We start from the raw sequence: 18745 nt of genomic DNA on the forward strand, positions 1-18745 counted from the left end.
AAGCTCACCTTGTTCGATATGCCGGTATGTTCTAATGATTCTACTAGCGTGAAGCAAAGCTCCTAAACATTGCGCACAGCCGCGCACCCTTGGAATCATTGCATTCCAAGCAATGGGGCATCTCTCAGGCATTTCATCATACAGCTTCCGCGCATAATCAACGTTGCGCATTTCGCACTGGCACTGACATGAACCAGGGTCCGAAATGGCGCTGAAGACGCACTACGGCATTGCTCTAAGCAACCCACTTCAGTATACATGAACATTAAACAATTTTGGACAGGAGGGTCATTCTCAAAGCCATGCTTTAGTAATGCACTGTGTACAGAAGACCAGTCTGATTTCATGCTACAGTTAGTACGCATGGTAGTGTTGATGACTTTGAATCCATTTACTTCTATGCAAAAAAACCAATAACAACAAACTTGAGCAAATAATTAATCAATTAATATACAATTTCGTTTATTTGATAAAAGATGTACAATGATGTTTGTCGAGCACAAAAGTTAATACGAATCTACAACATGTGGGAGATTGAAACTGGAACAGATTATGCGTGTGTTAAGATCTTTGGTTATAGATTAACAAGAAACTAGAGTCCAACATTTGGATTGCCTGAGCCTGCTGCCACAACTCCCATTCCCCCACCATGTGAAGCATCTCCCAAGTCGCCTGATTCCCCCAAATGAACTTTGTCACCATCTAACTCCTTTACGAGTTGATCAATCTTTCGGAACTGGTATGGCCATCTTACATTGTATAGAAATTGGCGAAGATCGAACCTATTATCCTCTGGCGAATAACTCTGTACGAAATCAAATACGTATGAATTTTGAATAAAATCGACAAAAAAAGGATATTCTAGCAGAAAGCATCTTAGAAGTTACTATATTCATACTTCGGCATGATAAGAAGGTGTCAGTGTGGTCATCTTGTGTCGATTAATGGAGTAGTACTTGAAAAAATGCTTTACTTTCTCAGCCACCTCTTGTGGAGTCAATTTCGCTCCCCATTTAAAGCAGAGGTTCTGCAACAACGAGATTAAAACCAAAATTGATGACTGTTCTTAGATAACTGCAACAGATACCCATCGCTATGTAGAAGTAAGATTGGAGGAATAGACATACCTGGAACATTGACAAGGGACCACAACGGAAAATCTTCCGTAACCTTCCATAGACCGAGAGTTCTTCGTATGTCATACCCATGTCCACTTCATCCAACTGTTTTACACGATAATGCAAGATTAGAGTCAGTAAAATCTTTTCGGAAAGGACCACAGTAGATTATAAATTCATAATCCACTGTCTTTGTTTTTTCCTCTAGTATCTTTAACATTCTGAACATAAAATATGCAGCTAAAAACTATTATCGACTGGTGCAGTTAAATACATAAGTTCAATGATTTACCTGACTATAGTTGGAACGTATAGGCTCCAGTTCAGCAGTGGGTGGTGCTGCTTCAATATCTGCCAAGGACGCGTAACCAAGATGGGTGGCAGCCCATCGCAGAAATGCCCGAAGATCCTGCTTACTAATGCTTCCAATTGGATTTATATCTGCTGAGCTGCAGTCATACTGCAAGAGAAAAATGATTACTTTCACATAACATAGCAGGCATATCAAGATAGTTAAGCTAAAAATCAAGGGCGTGCAACCTTCAACTTCCAATTAACACAGAACTGGAAAAACAAACACCAGAAGACGTGCATTTGTAAAATACAGTACCTTAGTAAGGTAACCCCGCAATCCTTCATCCACATTGGAGCTACCCAGAACAAGATAGAACCCAGTCTTGCTATGAACCCAAGGTAAAAGAGATGCAAACATAAAGGCCAGAACCATTCGGATTCGAGCTTGAATGTTTTGCAAACCTAAGTTCTCAGCATTAGATCCTCCATCTAACTGTAAAGCAGAAACGGCATCAATGAATCATGAGAAGCATATTGCTATTACTGATACCACAAGTACGAAAAAGAGAGGGAGAAGGGAAATCTGAAGGTAGATATCTCTTACCTTATATCGTGGTCGTTTTCCTGTAACTGTTTGAAACAGTGTCAGAAGTGCAGAAATAACACCATCTATACTGATATTAATATGCCATGCACCAATTTCATCAGCAAGAACCTTTGCCCGTGATTTTGTCGCTTCAGAACTGCAGTAAAACCCAGACACTGAGTTGAGTTACATCATATTAACAGAATATATCTGCAGGATGCTTGGGCAAGGGAAAAATCTACTGCAGTCCTACAGCTAAACATTACTTAGTAGCATATATAGATGTCAACTGTCTTTACTTCCTTCAAGAATTTCAATGTGTTTCCAGATCTAATTCCTAAATTGTCATTTGCTAAATCTGATGCCTTTCTGAATCCAATGCTCAAGACCATTGCTTATAAGTACCACATTGAGATGGACTAGCAAAAGAACTCAAAAACACCAGTTATTTCAAGATATTATATATAAACCACCCATGAAATCAAAGGAGTTCTTCAGCACACTTCACTTCACTTACCATTACCAGTGGAACAAACTAATCATTTACACTCAAGTGATCCTTGTTGTCTAGTCTAAGAGTACTTTCAGAACAACACAGCGTCTAAGAAATAAATATCACAGTGCACAAACAAAAATATTTTTGGGTACCTGTTTTCAGATCCCATGAAAATAGTGTAAAATATGCGTCTTGCGAATTCTCTACTGTCAGTAGGATATTGCCCATCAGTGTACTGTCCAATTCGTATGGCATCAGCTTTGATTTGTTCATCCCCATTTGCAATATCTGTGTGCAAGAATACACATTAATATTGACATTCAGATACTTCACATTCACAATAATATAACACTATCAAAGGAGATGTTTCTTTTGTCTAAAGATACAGATCCAAAGATGACACAGTTGTCCACTTTCCCAATAACTCTGTTCACTATTCTAAACGGACATGACATACTTTTTTTAGATTTCATGGAAAAACCTTGCTCAGGTCAACTTGAATTTGTTATGGGATATGGAAGTAAACTCTTATCACGTGTGAGCTGCAAGGTTAATGATCAACATAATCTGTGTTTTGCATATCATTATAATCTCATGCATCATGCAGGTGACTGTCAGTGGCACAAAAATAAAGGAATCTAATGGAACCTCATATAGTTGTTTAGAACAACTAACCTTTTACCACAAGCTGACACATGCAGCCAACTATAGCAGCAACAGATGAGCTATCTGCTCCACCAGAAAGAGGGAGCAGAAACCCAGAAGCTCCACTTCTTCTTAAATAGTCCCATAACCAGCAAGCAGGACCGAAAGCAATTTCCTCTTCAGGAGAGTGATACTTAATCTGCAGAACATAGGTCATACACAATTGATAAATGTTAGGTACTTGTCAGTTAAGCCCATTAACTGATACACGTTATCAAAACAATGCAGGTTACCCAGATAAGTAATACTTGCCGGGTGAAGTCAAACTCTCACAGCGAACAATCAAGTTAAGGAGTACTATATCGTGTCGGTTGGATTATGATAAAAACAAAAACAAAAAAATTAAATAATAGGAAACCAACAATTGCATGAAGGCTTTTCTACAACATTTCAATAAATCTGGAACACTAAACCCAGCTACATTAATTGGTTCCTGCGAAAACTGGACTAACCTTAAGTGGACCTGAAAGGCACATTTTCAGATGAAAAGACTGACAAAGGTTGTATGGTGCCTTCACTGAAGGAACTTTGGTTTTGCAACTTGCCTGCTCTTGGAAGCTACTTATAGATCCTCTTAGACTAGCAACCTGCCATTTTTCGTTGACAAAAAAGAAGTAAGAATTCTTGAAATTGAAATCAATAAATCCATCTTATATTACATACAGAGTTACCTTGCATATATATAATTTTTGACAGATTGTAAGTTTTTGGTACAAAATACATCTACTCTAGCAATCATGCCGAAAAAAAACACCCCTGTACATAGGAGCAGTGGGCAGAAAGGTGCATACCGCTTCTAAATCAATTTGGGCTACAACAACCTCGACATCCTTCAAAGAAAATTGCGAGCCTTGAGCAACAAGATCTCCATTAACAACAACAGAAGCACATCCATCTGGTACAAGTAACCATGGGTAAATGAGCAACAGCATAATCAAACAACTAGCAATAAATTCAATATCAAAGAATTCTCAAAGGAGCTTCCAGGAGAAAACCAAGAATACTATCAAGTAAATGGTATGGAGCCCTCAATTTCAAATGTGTTACCACCTATAGAGAGATCTTCACATACCATAGTAAAGGCGGCCACCATCACACCCTTGGTGGTTGCTGTATACGTACACGCCTCCTCGTGTATGAGTAGCACCTATAAAAGCACGGAGACGAATATCAAGCTTTCTTAGTTGGTGATGACTTCCGCTTGCATTCAGAAACACCTCGACCCCATTCAATGCAAGTTCAGCATGAGGGGGAACAGGAGTAAAAAGCTCTTCACAAACTTCAGCCGCAACAGCTCTATTAAGGGAAACAATGCTTGCATTTAGAGTTCCAACAAAACCTCATCTTACATGTGAAAAATTCAATATCTGAATATGTATAATGAAACCACAAAAACAATGACACAGAACACTCTCAACCTAACTAACAGAAAAACAAATGTATCTAACATCTGCACTTACGTGTCCAGAAACTGAATGTATCCATAACCAAAAGGCACCGATTCCTGTGACAAAGCCTTGCAAACATCCCCGGGCAGCTGAAACTCCACAAGTTGATCCTTCTGTTTCCATGCCGTGAACCACCGAAGCTCCCTGTAATTGCCATCATTGGCAAGCCACATCTTGGGGCGTATCATGATAATCTTTCTATTCATACAAAGAATCTGACAATTGTAACGCTCCGACCCTCTAATAACAGGCATCCCAAAGCTACATAACATCCCATCAGTCCAATCCCCCACTAACAGCTCCTTCAAACACTCCCACCTGCACAAACCACATTGCTCTCAACACCACCAAATCACTACTCACAACTTTGATCGAAAAAACAACAGCTTTGATATAAAAATAACAACTTTATGCTGATACTAATAACACCAACAAATGAAACAGCAGAAACATATTGAATGAGAAAAACCCAGGATGCAAAATATGAACTACTCACGCATGAGTGACAGTATCGAGTTCAAGGAAGTGGTCTTCACAGCCGTAGCCGGTAATCTCAAGCTCAGGGCCGAGGCGAATGACAGCGCCGGCCTCCTTGGCTTTGGCCATGGAGGCCTTGATGTTGTTGAGATTGCAATCAAAGTCCATAGCCCATTGGTTCAAATTGCACGTTGCAACTTTCAGCAGCCTCATCTTCTCTTCTCTTCTCTTCTCTGCAACCCAACAAAGACTCTGTTTCTGTCAAATGAAATAAAAATCCAAACTTTGATCAAATCGAGAGAAGTATAATGCAAACGAATCCTGACCTTGAGACAACAAAGGCCCTGTGAGTCCCGGGTCGGTCTTCCGGGTCTGAAAAAGGCTCCGCTGACCTGTAACTTTGATCATATTTCCTTTTCTAGTACACTAAAACGGCGTCGTTTGAATCACCCTCCTTTTACTCACACATGCGCTCTGTGTTTGTTCCGGTTCTCCAATCTCCGCAAAAACCCTTAAAAGCGTAGCTCTCTAGTTTTGAATCGCGGACGTCGCCGGAATGACGACGGTGGCGAGCTCACTAGTCCACGACGTTCTCGGCCACAGAGCCGAAGACGTCGACCGGCCTATAATCGACTACATCATCAACGTCCTCGCCGACGAGGACTTCGATTTCGGCGACGACGGAGAAGGCGCCTTTGAAGCTCTCGGCGAGCTCCTAGTCGCCGCCGAATGCGTCTCTGACTTCGACGAGTGCCGCGCGGTCAGTTTCTCTGAGTACTTTTGCTTACTTTCTACATTGAGCTTGTTGCATTGCAACTGTGGAGCTTAGCTTTGTAAATTTGTTACAGTTTAGGAGCTTTATGGTGAAATTTATATAGGAAATTGTTAAGTTTTGATGAGATTATCGTATGTGGGAATTTGATTGTACTTGCTATTAGGTATGGACTAAGTTGTTTTGATTGTGAATAGTGTTTTTGATTGATAATGGATAGGTTTGCAGTACGTTAACCGAAAAGTTTGGGAAGCATGGTTTGGTTAAAGCCAAACCGACTGTGAGGAGTCTCGCTGCTCCGGTGAGAATGGATGATGGAATGGATGAGGGGAAAGCAACAACGAAGAAGCAGGAGGTGATTTTTGATGGCCCCGTGCTGAGTGAACGTGACCGGGCCAAGTTAGATAGACGAAAGAGGAAGGATGAGCGCCAAAGAGAGGTGTGGTTTCGGTTTTGTGTATGATTGTGCTATCACATTGTAGTTTGGGAATGCTGTGTGTTGATGAGGTTATGTCTGAGCTAGGTTGTTTGTAGTTCAAATGGTTGTAGGAGTTGTTTAGTTTAGTTTCCTAAAGTTTGAGGTTTTGTTTGTACAGCAACAATATCAAATGCATTTGGCGGAAATGGAAGCTGCTAGGGCAGGAATGCCTGTTGTGACAGTAAATCATGATGGTGGTGGTGGTGCGAATATCAAAGATCTGCATCTGGAAGGCTTCAATGTTTCTGTGGGGGGACGTGATCTAATTGTGGATGGTTCAGTAACACTTTCTTATGGAAGGCATTACGGTGAGTTTTCTTTTCGGTGGATTAAGTTGGTCTTGATATGGTTTTAGATTAATGAGGATCACTTAATAAAATGTCCACTAGGGTACATGTAGTTTCTTACATAAAAAGTAGTTGAGCCATTTGGTAGCTGCAATGATGTATTATAAGTTGGCATGTGACATAGAATTGCTTTGTGGTTTATGCAGGTCTTATTGGAAGAAATGGTACTGGGAAAACAACATTTCTTAGGCACTTGGCTATGCATGCCATTGATGGCATTCCTAATAGTTGCCAAATATTGCATGTGGAGCAGGAAGTGGCAGGTGATGATACATCAGCCTTGCAATGTGTTGTTAACACTGATATTGAAAGAAGCCAGCTTTTGGAAGAAGAAGTTCGGCTCCTTGCCCAACAGGTTGATTTCCATATATACTTATGTATTTATTGTACATTCTTGAAGGGTGTGATGCTTATTCTCTTTGTGAACTATTACATGATGAAGAGAGAACTGGAGCTGGAGGACGAAACAGAGAAGAGCAGTGGAGAAATTGACAAAGATGTGATTGGACTGAGGCTTCAGGAGGTTTATAAGAGGCTTGATTTCATCGATGCTGATTCTGCAGAGTCACGTGCAGCTTCCATTCTTGCGGTCAGTTCTCCATTTTATTGATTTATCAGTGACTAAATATATGTCTTGTTGAACATCAAAACTCATGATTATCATGACTGGCTAGACAACCTAAAATTAATGATGAGAGTTAGACCTGGGCAAGGAAGTTATAAATGTGCATCCATTGTGTTGCTGAATTGTGTTGCTTTATACACAAGTTAAGAATGGTGAGAGAAATTAATTGACTAGCCCACCAAATACTATGAAACTAATAGAACAACAATGCTGCTGATTGGCGGTGAATGATGCTGTTCACACAAATTTGGATAAGATGTTGTGAAGTGTGTTTAAAATTTGGGTGCATGATGGAATGATGTACAGAATTTCTTCTGAATTATCAGAACAGATATAATACTGTCAGCTGCAATGTAGCAATTTTAGCTTATTATATTTTGGATTATTACTGACAAGAAAATCTACAGGGTCTTAGTTTCTCTCCTGAGATGCAGCAAAAAGCGACTAAAACATTTTCTGGAGGATGGAGAATGAGAATAGCTCTTGCTCGTGCCCTCTTTATAGAGCCTGACTTGTTACTGCTTGATGAGCCCACTGTGTGTTGCGCATATCCCTTTGAGATTGTCATTACAATTCTGTAATTTTTGGCACGTGTGTTTCATTTCTACGCTTATGTTTATCCTTTTCACTTTTCAGAACCATCTTGATCTCCATGCTGTCCTTTGGCTAGAGTCTTACCTGGTGAAGTGGCCAAAAACATGTATCATTGTTTCTCATGCTAGAGAATTCTTGAACTCGGTAAATTTTTGAGTTCTTTTCTTTCTAATTGGTCATATCAAGGCGCTCAGTACCATCTGTTACACACTTACACTTATAGTCGCTATTTAGATGCCTAATGTTGTGTTCTGTAATTTTCAGGTCGTAACTGATATCCTTCACCTTCATGGGCAAAAGTTGACTGCATACAAAGGTGACTATGATACATATGAGAGGACAAGAATTGAACAACTCAAGAATCAACAGAAAGCATTTGAATCTAATGAGCGTTCAAGAAATCATATGCAGGTCTTTTCTTATACCAATTCTTCCTGTCTATAGCACTTAGATGATCATGTCTTTCAAATGTTGAATGATTTTCTCTGTTACATATTCTTGTCTAATTGTTTTACCTCTCTTTCATGTCTATTTGAATTATAAGGAAGTATATTAATAAGCAAATGTTTACTTTGATCTGCAGGCTTTCATTGACAAGTTCCGGTATAATGCCAAGAGGGCCGCACTTGTGCAATCAAGAATTAAGGTGCTTTCGGTTGATTCTCAAATATTCATATCACTATATCTGAAAATTATAATATGTGCATAAAACTATTCTGAAAATCCCCATACCTCTGAATCCTATGTTCTGGTTTGATATGTTAGGATCTAGGTACCTTCAGACAATTATGATTTGACAAGTTCTTTTTATTGATATGCAATAAATGTGGCTTGCTGTAATTATATTAGTGACTTACAAGAAGTTATGGCTTTTGTTACTTATATGCAGGCATTGGACCGGTTGGGACATGTGGATGAGATTGTAAATGACCCTGAGTATGTACTGTTACATTACTGTGGGCTATAAATAGCATTTTGATTGAACATTAGTATAGTTTTTGCTTTCCAGCTCTATATTAATTGGTGTGTCATTTTCATATGCAGCTACAAATTTGAATTCCCAACTCCAGACGACAGACCTGGTGCTCCTATAATAAGTTTCAGGTTTGTAAAATCATACAGGCCAAACTGTGCACACACCCCATTTCCAGGGGCTCTTGTTTTAAGAGTACCTTAGTTGTAGCTTTAGTTTCTTTTATGCCAGTGAAATCAGATCCTTTGCGTATTTCAAGACCCTTTTTTTAAAGTTTGTTCTGCCTTTCATTATTCCACGTCTGCCTGGGATCCCTGAATTGACTGATTGAGTATTTATCTTATATATGTGTTTTTGCAGTGATGCATCATTTGGTTATCCTGGTGGACCCCTTTTATTTAAGAATTTAAATTTTGGAATTGACCTCGACAGTCGCATTGCAAGTAAGGATTGCTACTCCAGTTGAATTATTTGCTTTTGTACTTTAAAGATCGTTATTTCCATTTATTGTTCTGGATGATGTTATGGTAATTGGAAGTTCCCATGCAACATATATCAGCACCACTTTTCCACCTGCTTTATGTTTTCAATGGAAAGCACATTTCATTCTGACACTTCAGTTTTGACTCTTCATTCATATTTTTTTTATAATTGAACAAGAAGATATTTAGTGTATGGTTTGTTCTCCATATTCACCTGATATATGTGGGTGTCTAAATGTTTGCAGTGGTTGGGCCAAATGGTATTGGTAAATCAACTATATTGAAGCTAATTGCTGGAGAGCTGCAACCAACCTCTGGAACAGTTTTCCGGTCAGCTAAGGTATCTTATAAATGTATTCCTATATCATCATGACATTAGTAAGAAATGCTAAACTGCCTTTGGAGCTAAAGGATTCCGCCTTTTAAGATTCAATTTCTTTATTACAACTTGTAAGAATCATGAGCTTATTCTGATGCCTTAAACCACTATAACGCAGGCATCGCAAATCCCTTTCATACATTCTGTTCGTGTTAATATAAGTATATTACATTAAATTACTGTAGTGGTACATGCTGGTACTATGCTTCCCATGCTCATAATGTTCCTTAGGTAATAACTTCAGATGCAGAAGTTTTAGTCTCTGCGACTCCTAGCAACACCTGAGTTATGTCATATGCTTAATCTCGAGAAAACTTACAGTTTTCTGTTTCAGGTTCGTATTGCTGTTTTCAGTCAACATCACGTCGACGGCCTAGATCTAACTTCTAATCCTCTGCTGTATATGATGCGGTGCTTCCCAGTAAGTCCTTGAAATTAATGCCATTTGTTTCCTTTCTATGTTAAATGGAAAATCTGTTTGTTTTATGTCCTGTCCCTGTTAATAGCCTGACTAGTCTCTATGAGTTATAGGGTGATTATATCCTGCATTTGTACCCCTCCCTCTGCATCCTTGCTCATAACCAAGATAGATCATTAGCTCATTCACATTTAAAATCTAGAATATGAGTGGGCACCTCATATTTAAATATTTGGCTCTTAGTCTCTACGTCATTGAACAAAAGATGGAGTTCTGCCAAGAGTAAATTCCACTCTTATATTAGAGTTAGAGGAAATTGTTGATCAAGGCAAGACCACAATAGTGGTTGATTTGACTACTAAGAACTATCACAAAATCATTTTTGGTGGGGCAGGTTTCTAATGGTTCCAGTGCTTTAATCTCTTCTGAGTAAACAAATTCTTACTATCATCACGAGACTAAAGTACCTATTTTTCCTTTGCAGGGAGTGCCTGAACAGAAGCTTCGATCTCACTTGGGTTCTTTTGGTGTAACTGGAAATCTGGCACTGCAGCCAATGTACACTCTGTCTGGTATTTTCCTTATTCCATGATGTCAATAATTTAAATTGTTACATTCATTATAACTAGGATGTCATTAAACTTGGTACAAATTTGGTGTTACTTCCTGATTCATCTGAACATTGATCTTCAAATACTTATGTTGGACCTTTTTCTTTATGTTAGGTGGTCAGAAGAGCAGAGTTGCTTTTGCAAAGATAACTTTCAAGAAGCCACACATAATATTGCTTGATGAGCCCTCCAATCATCTGGCAAGTCACGGTCCTTGTTGTTATATATTATTCTGCGTAGAAAACTGGTGGATTTTGAATTGCTTGTATGATATATAGAAAACTAGACCTCGTTAACTGATTGGTTTTTACATTGAAATGGCTTTTGACATGTAGGATCTGGATGCTGTGGAAGCATTAATTCAAGGTCTTGTTATCTTCCAAGGAGGCATTCTCATGGTATCTCATCCCGAACATCTTCATAATTCGTATTAGCTGATATATCAGTGTTATTTTAGAAACAAGTACGACTATCATCATCCATTACTGGTTTGTGGTCTAAAGTTGGTCTGTGTATGTGCTTACAGGTTAGTCACGACGAGCATCTGATCTCTGGAAGTGTGGATGAGCTATGGGTGGTATCAGAAGGCAAGATAGCACCATTCCATGGCACTTTCCAGGACTACAAGAAGATCCTGCAGTCACATTAAATAAAGTTTATCATACTTCACAAGAAGCGCCCATGGTGAATGAAGCACTAGATTGTGGAATACTGAGACTATTTGAACACCAGGAAGAACACACTGCTAGATACACGTGTATCGATACGTTGTATACCATAATACTTTCAGTTTCAGCCTGTTCCAGTGAAATGGCTTAGTAAAATTATTACTATTGTTGGATTCAAGGTTTGTGTGAGCGAATATGATGAGGTGAGCAGACTCAACAGAGTGGTTAGCTCGAACTTGTGCTCGCATGTTTTAATCGGAATAGTAACCCTGTTGTACAGATTGAAAATATCAAGCCAATCACAACAGTAAGTTGAAATTGAATACAGTTTTTTCTGCCTTGCCGATGATAATTGGAATTAGAGAATATAAAAAATCTGCGCATCCAGGGAATCGAACCCTGGTCAGTACCGTGGGAGGGTACTATGATACCACTACACCAGATGCGCTTGTTGCTCATCTGTTCAGGACTTATTTTTTATTAGAGATAATTTTAGACAAATAAGACTGTTAAAACATGTACATGAAGTTCTAAATCAAACATCCGTCGATAACACTGTTAAAAGCTCTGTAACCTGTATAATCTGAGGGGCAAATTGGTCTATGTGTTTCCCTATGACTAGCTACCCATCTCTCTCTCACCTGCTTTAATATTGGAAAGACAGATCTTTGCAATCTAAAAAAAGCTAGACAAGGCCACCTAAAACCATGCATGGTCGACATGGAGCTCTCGAACCATTGTCATTCCCTCCACTCCGTCCTCTCATCTCCTTCTATGTTTCCCAAAACCCACTCGCCAAAACCCTCTAATTCACCACTTCTTTGGTCCCCTCGACTGAAACCGACTTGCTCCTAGTTTTATGTGAGTACTGAGTACTCAGTTTTTTATTTATATTAGATTGGACTTTAAGTTTTTAACACTTACAATTCAATCTTTTAATTTGCCTATGCAAGTTTAGTACTTTTTGATTGTCGATGATTTGGAAGGTGGAGGAGATGTCATGCTCGCCGATATGTTGTGATACGGTTGTTGTTGGTGGTGGGGATGGGGGGCATGAGGCAGGAGTTGGAATTAGAATTAGAGTTATGGTGGAATAAAAGTGAGGATAAGTTTTGTGGAAGCAGATTTGGAAGATGGAGGAGAATGGAAGACATCAAGGTCTTAGAGAGATTTTTTGGGTTTTGGGAATGGGGGCATGAGGCAAAAGTAGGAGACCAATTATTGAGGAAGTACTAAAGTACCCTTTCATAGTTGAAATATGACATAAGTTAACATCAACATTGACGTCGAATAGTAGGCCAGGTTTCGAATTTCATGTACCAAAACGCTTGATTTAGAATTTCATGAATGGATTTTATAAGTGACATAAGGTGGTGTACTGGTGTTAAAATTTAACATTTTTATTATAATTTGACAATCTGATGTTGACCATATGATGAAAAGATAAAGGTGATTATTTTACATCTCACCCTCGGAACGTTTTACTTGGAAATGTTTCCCTGATGATTCCGGATAAAGTATACTTGTGCATGCTAATCATAAGAAAGAATTAAAATAAGGGTAGATCTCACTTCTTTATCAGAAATTAACTCTTAAATACTAAGACATTCGATTACGCATTAGAGATGAGTTTAAAATTCAAACTGTCCAAAATCAACGTTGAATTTGGACATACTTATTCAACTGTATTCAATTCACAGCTAACCAAACATTACAAGTGCAGTCCTATTCTCTCAAAGCAGTTCAAGAAGCTCTTTAGGTGGCAACCACTACGGTTTTAGTAAATACGTGTATAAAGAAGTCTAAAAATTACATTCCTTTTTTTCTCAAAAAAAAAAAGAGCCTAAGAATTACATTATAATGTAACTCAAAGTTTTCTTATTCACTTGTAGTCAAACTCGGAATTCATGTTCAACTCGGTTTCCCTCGTGTAAATGGGATTTTGACTATTAATCCTAGCCGTGTATTTATGAGCAACGTATAAGTAGCAGATGAGAAATTCAGAATACCAAGTCACCCAAATCCCATTAGATAAATACAAGTCAAAATCGGAAATTGGGTGTCGAGCAAAAATGGAAGACAGCAACGCCAACAACAACAACGCCATAATCTCTCGTGAGACCATTGACCAGGTCGCCGGCTGGGTCAGCGCCACCGTCTCCTCCGCCTTCTTCTCCTCCCTCGAGCGCTTCTCCTGCGTCAACGTCGCCACCGTGGACGCCGACGACGACGACGACGACGAGGCCGATCACCGCCCTCTCTCTCTCACCAATCTCGCCCACCCCGATCAGCAACAAAGTCACCACCCCAACGACGTCGCTCAGCTCCCCGTCTGATCCGGTTTGATCTCCGCCTTTTTTCTCTTTTGTAACAAGCGGCTTCTGCCGAAAGCAGCTTCTGCTTTTTGAATTTGAATTGCGGAATGTATATGAACTGTGTTTAATGATCAAGTTTATCTAATTCTGATTCTCGATTCGTTGAGAAATTGAACTTAATAGTGAATGTGGTTTTGGATTAGATTGGTCTAATTGCAAATGTGGTTTATCTTTGATCCCAAATAGTTATGGTTATGGTGTTAGTTAGAATTGAATTTTATAGCTGCTGCTACTTTCAGTATCTCCTGATCGAAACCTATTTAGTGTTGATATTGCGATAGGCTTGTTTGATTAGACACTTGAAGCTATATCGAGTTTTTGACTTAGACAAGCATTCTATTTGTCTTTGGTTTGTTTATGGATCAGACGTAATTGCAGTTTCACATGGAAAGCCATGTTTCTTACAAGGATGACCTTAGTGGCCTTTAGGGTGCTTAAAGTTAGCCTTGAATCCTTGAATGTTTCTGAGATGCCATAATGCCGATCAAACTCTTCTAGGGTATTGATTGATCTAGGGCATTCAGAACGTGTACGGTGCTTATTTGATTATGCTTTACAGTTTGTGCCCACCTCATACTTAAACTCTTTATAAATCTTCTTGCTCTCTTAATTGTCTTCAGATGCACAACTGGTGTTTCTTGCTTTGTGTTCCTCCTAAAGGATATTGTATCAAACTTTGAAGAAATTATCTTTACAATTTGATCCGAGGGTTTATCCTAGGCAACATTTCCTATACAATTTGATTCTCCCTCTCCTTCTCTAACACTTATTGGAAACTAGTTCTGATCAACCAATACTTCAAAGTACAAATCTGCTTGGTCCTCCTAACATTATTCTTTAGTTATATGCCTATATGTAATTGAGGGGTCGTTTCCAATAAAGGCCTTTTAATAAGATTTTGATTCAACTGTTGAATGAGTATTTTGATGTTTAACAAGATTTTAGTTGATATTCTATATCTTCATTGCACACCATCAGCCGCCTGAAATGATATATTCCTTGTACCTAGCTAAAAGGTTTTTAACTCTCCCATATTGAATTCCCTAATCAGCAGTTAATTTTGTGGGATAAATACTTCTGATTAGCCGAGTAGGTGTAATAATCCCTTGATTCTGTTCATGAATTTTTTTGACCCGGTTTCGAATTCAGTTATTATGGTATCTTCAGATATTGGGGCACTATCTCTGTCTCGTATATAGAATTATATGTGGATGTATAAACATGTAATATCAAGAAATCATATTGCACAGATGCACTTAACAGCTTATTTGCCAAGTTTCCATTAGGGTTTTCGAGTCCCTTTAAACATTGGCTGTATATGAGACAATCCAGATTACAGGCGTATAAATTGTAACAAGTGTCTCTGGAAAGCCATAGCTAGAGATCTCGAAAATGACTGGTTCCGGGCAATATTCGATGCTAATCCTCGTCTTGACTTGCATCATTTCCATCAGCTCTGCAGCTGATCACTTTTTCCAGCCTACTTACAACAAGGGTGTAGCAGCAGCACCGGCACCAGAAGAACCTGACCATGGTAGTCCTGTGACTACTTTCATCGATGTCGTCACACCGGTACAGCCAGTGGAGATAGAGGTTAATGAGTTCGTCGAGAACCAAACCTATGCAATCTCGACTAATACAATCGAAGTGGATGCAGAGTTCCAATGGCCCGTAGAAGGGAATGGCAGGTACCGCTGCATAGCACGTAGAGATGATTTTTATCTCGCAGATTTTGATTGTTATGAGCCTTCTCGAGACAATGGCAAAACGACAGTGTATTGGTTGATGAACGACGCAGGATTGCATCTCAGTTATGATAAATATAAATGGAAATTTATCGTTGCATGGAGATATCAAGAATGATTTTCACCTTATTTTTCAACAAGAATAAAAGCCAATAGATTGATTAGTTATGTTTCCATCCATCTCTACCAATTGGTAGATTTTACCAGAATTTAAAGTTAAATTGCAAGAGAGAAATTACATGTCAGATATGAATTCCCAGATGAAGTTTCATCACCGAATAAAATTAAATAAATGACGATTGAATGTTCTCAGGTTGATGCTGCTTTCATATTCTCCTATTTTGGGCACACATAACTTACATTAACTGTAAAACAGTGTAATCTATGTCATAGAGTAGTAGTCATAGTGCATATTTCACTTCACCAATTCAGATGAAATGATGAATGATGTGTTCTTTCTGGTAAAAAAGACTAGATTCCATGTTCAAGTCACCATATATATAACTGCAGTACCATCTGCATGGGTGAAACATTGGTCATTTCTAGTGGCCTTCAGTGTTTGTGATATGACCTGATATATATATATATATATATATATATATATATATATATATATATATATATATCTGCAGGTCCTACAATATGGTTATGCCAAAATGGTTTGGATGTTCCCAGACGCCATTGAAACATTTCTGGTACCATCTCCACTGACCAAGTATAGATAATAGGGTTTAGAACAGAAACGGAACTCTATGATTTTCTAACCATGATTTCGATGTTAACTTTGTTTGGATATCCATCTCAAGTATTCTGCGTGTGTCTTTAAATGTGCAAAAAATGGCGCATCTATGCCATGCATATAAGTTATAATCACTTGAAAGGATCAATATGCACCAACTTTATACAATTGATGTTCATTCCCATTCTTTACTTATCTCTCTTTCACACACCACAGAGAAACAAATCATATTGTACATATACACAAGGACTAGTGAAACTCAGAAAACGTACTTTAACAAAAGGACTAGTGATTAACATGCTGGTTAAACTTTACCGGTATTGCTAATCTGCATTCTCCCTCCAACATATTAGCATCAGAATACATCGTTTGATAATGTACAGCCTGGCTTTCTTCTCCTTCAAAGTACTCTTGGCTGCCTGGTTTTCCTTTTGAAGGGAAGTTGTTGATGACTGCTTCATGAACACTCGACGACTACTTCCTCCTCTCTTGTGCTTCTCCTCCTTCTCCTCTTGTGACTCGGTTATCTCAAGTATATAGCAAATATAGAGGAATCTTTTGAATGAGTAACTAAAAGCATTTGTTTCAGTTTCTGTTTGAAAGTAGAGTCGGTACATTATATTGCTTTGGATGGTAGTAGTTTAAGGCCTGCTTACTGACATCACCAGTCAACCAAGAAGATGCTGCTTTTCTGCTTCGAGCTTCTGGCTTCTGCTTCTGCTTCTGCTTCTGCTTTCCCAGTTAGCTGGCTTAATATCCGGACCTCCAGGTTGGTTGTCTGGTGAACAAACCATTAATAATTTAATATTATTGGTTTCTGCTTCTTTTTCCTCCGGGATTTATTGCCTAGGGCACTTGGACCACAGCAGCTCTAGCTGTAGAACATATTAGCAAGTGCTTGGATACATGAACTTAGTTACTGTACCTTGGATAATCCATTGATATATTAACTCCTCTGAACAAGGATGAGGTAGCCTTTTGACCCCTTTCAGTCTCATCAACTAAGATGACGATCCCATTTTGACCAGCTACAGAATCCTTCATAGATTGTGGTGATGATGGTGATACTTCGTTTTCGTGAGGTCAGCTTCTTAGTTCTGAGTTCTGACCCCTTCGCGTTACAGTTACTTGGATTCATTGCCCTAATATTTGTGTCATGTGGAAATGGGATATAACCCAACTTCCCATATTCTTCTTGTTCCAACTTCCAACCACTTGATTTGTATTCTGCATCTCCCACATTTCTCTTCTATATATATTCTCAATTCCACCGCACCACTGAGGTGTTCATTTGCTACTAGTTTGGTCATCGTTTATTGCTTTCGATCTCCACACTGCCAACGGTTTGCCATCACTGATATTGTTAGTTTTGGTTTGCCATTAATTTCATTGTGATCTTTTTGGTTAGTCACAAGCCATGCAAAGTCACAGTGGAACATCGATATCTGATTAACGGGCTGTATGATTGTGGAAGAATTTTTGAGATCATAATTGGTAAAGCGCATCGTATGGTCTTCACGTTGAGAATATGATGCTGTAGAGCATTATTTGCATCATCACTAGCTCATATCAACTCGATTTAAATGATGCGGCAGACACAATTTTCCTACTTGAGTTGGCCGGGCATCAAGCATCCTATATATTTGTGTTGGACTGTCATTAAACTTCGTAACGATGAAGAACAAAATAATAGTATTCATAGTTGAGAAAACAATACGATTGCGGAACCTTTATATTAAGATTTTGGAGGAACCTTTATATTTGGTTATGTTTTATTGTTTTCCGATGTTTTTGCATCGTGCTATGTACTCTTTAACTATTTAATATAATTTCGTTATTGTTTCAAAAAAAAAAAGATTTTGGAGGAAATTTAAATTAAAAAAGATGAATTTAATCTTATGAAAGCTGCATCCGCATAATAGCTATTTAGAAGAAACCGAAACGATGAATTGGTTAATTCACTACAATTTGATAACATATTCAACAACGGAAAAAAATTACGTACAAACTAGTATGTACGCGTGCGTCCGAACTCTCATTTATTTACATACTTTAGGAATATGAATACATGATTTTAACCGTTCAAAAATTTAGTTTATTGTTTAAAGATCATTTATGTAAAAGATCAACATAAATAAAAATCGTCTTCATAATCGATTGCATCAAACAAATAAACAGTTATAGTAAAAGTTAGTAGTCTTATGATCAATCGTCAAACAAATAACCGCTTAATACATTTGTACGTCCCGGCATAAATAGCCATGAAGGACATTGAGCTTAAAACATAAATAATTAACGCGTAATCTGAAACCCCCAATTTTCCCAAACCCTAATGATTCGTAGACCACGTACTTCAAGATCAAGACAATTGGCAAGTATCTAGCGAAGAGTCAATGTTATGGACCAAATGTATTT

At 38.4% G+C, this 18745-nt stretch overlaps 3 protein-coding genes and 1 non-coding gene across 4 annotated transcripts; 2 read left to right on the forward strand and 2 right to left on the reverse strand.

Annotated features, from left to right (window-relative positions):
* Positions 1 to 56: 56 nt before the first annotated feature.
* On the reverse strand, positions 57 to 5406 carry LOC126796160 (glutamine-dependent NAD(+) synthetase). Its single transcript, XM_050522926.1, has 13 exons — positions 5144 to 5406; positions 4660 to 4965; positions 4272 to 4495; positions 3991 to 4094; positions 3652 to 3786; positions 3170 to 3338; positions 2647 to 2782; positions 2017 to 2155; positions 1729 to 1905; positions 1411 to 1578; positions 1128 to 1223; positions 899 to 1027; positions 57 to 805 (listed from the first exon to the last, which is right to left on the reverse strand). Exons 1-13 carry the CDS (start codon positions 5335 to 5337, stop codon positions 593 to 595), a joined length of 2190 nt encoding a protein of 729 aa, XP_050378883.1. The 5' UTR covers positions 5338 to 5406; the 3' UTR covers positions 57 to 592.
* A 216-nt stretch (positions 5407 to 5622) lies between these two features.
* Positions 5623 to 11699, forward strand: LOC126793385 (ABC transporter F family member 3). The gene is made up of 18 exons (XM_050519889.1): positions 5623 to 5884; positions 6117 to 6335; positions 6493 to 6682; positions 6868 to 7076; positions 7164 to 7310; positions 7754 to 7882; positions 7983 to 8084; positions 8205 to 8351; positions 8524 to 8586; positions 8830 to 8876; positions 8985 to 9044; positions 9274 to 9356; positions 9641 to 9735; positions 10109 to 10195; positions 10677 to 10764; positions 10918 to 11003; positions 11139 to 11201; positions 11330 to 11699. The coding sequence occupies exons 1-18, from the start codon at positions 5681 to 5683 to the stop codon at positions 11450 to 11452; spliced, it is 2142 nt and encodes a 713-aa protein (XP_050375846.1). The 5' UTR covers positions 5623 to 5680; the 3' UTR covers positions 11453 to 11699.
* A 149-nt stretch (positions 11700 to 11848) lies between these two features.
* TRNAG-CCC (transfer RNA glycine (anticodon CCC)) lies at positions 11849 to 11919 on the reverse strand. The gene has a single exon. It is a non-coding gene; the product is annotated as a tRNA-Gly (tRNA).
* Positions 11920 to 13493: 1574 nt separating this feature from the next.
* Positions 13494 to 13966, forward strand: LOC126795248 (uncharacterized). Its single transcript, XM_050522091.1, has one exon. The coding sequence runs from the start codon at positions 13544 to 13546 to the stop codon at positions 13805 to 13807; it is 264 nt and encodes an 87-aa protein (XP_050378048.1). The 5' UTR covers positions 13494 to 13543; the 3' UTR covers positions 13808 to 13966.
* The last annotated feature ends 4779 nt before the right edge of the window (positions 13967 to 18745 follow it).

This window comes from Argentina anserina, chromosome 5, assembly GCF_933775445.1.
Source record: "Argentina anserina chromosome 5, drPotAnse1.1, whole genome shotgun sequence".
NCBI lineage: Eukaryota > Viridiplantae > Streptophyta > Magnoliopsida > Rosales > Rosaceae > Argentina > Argentina anserina.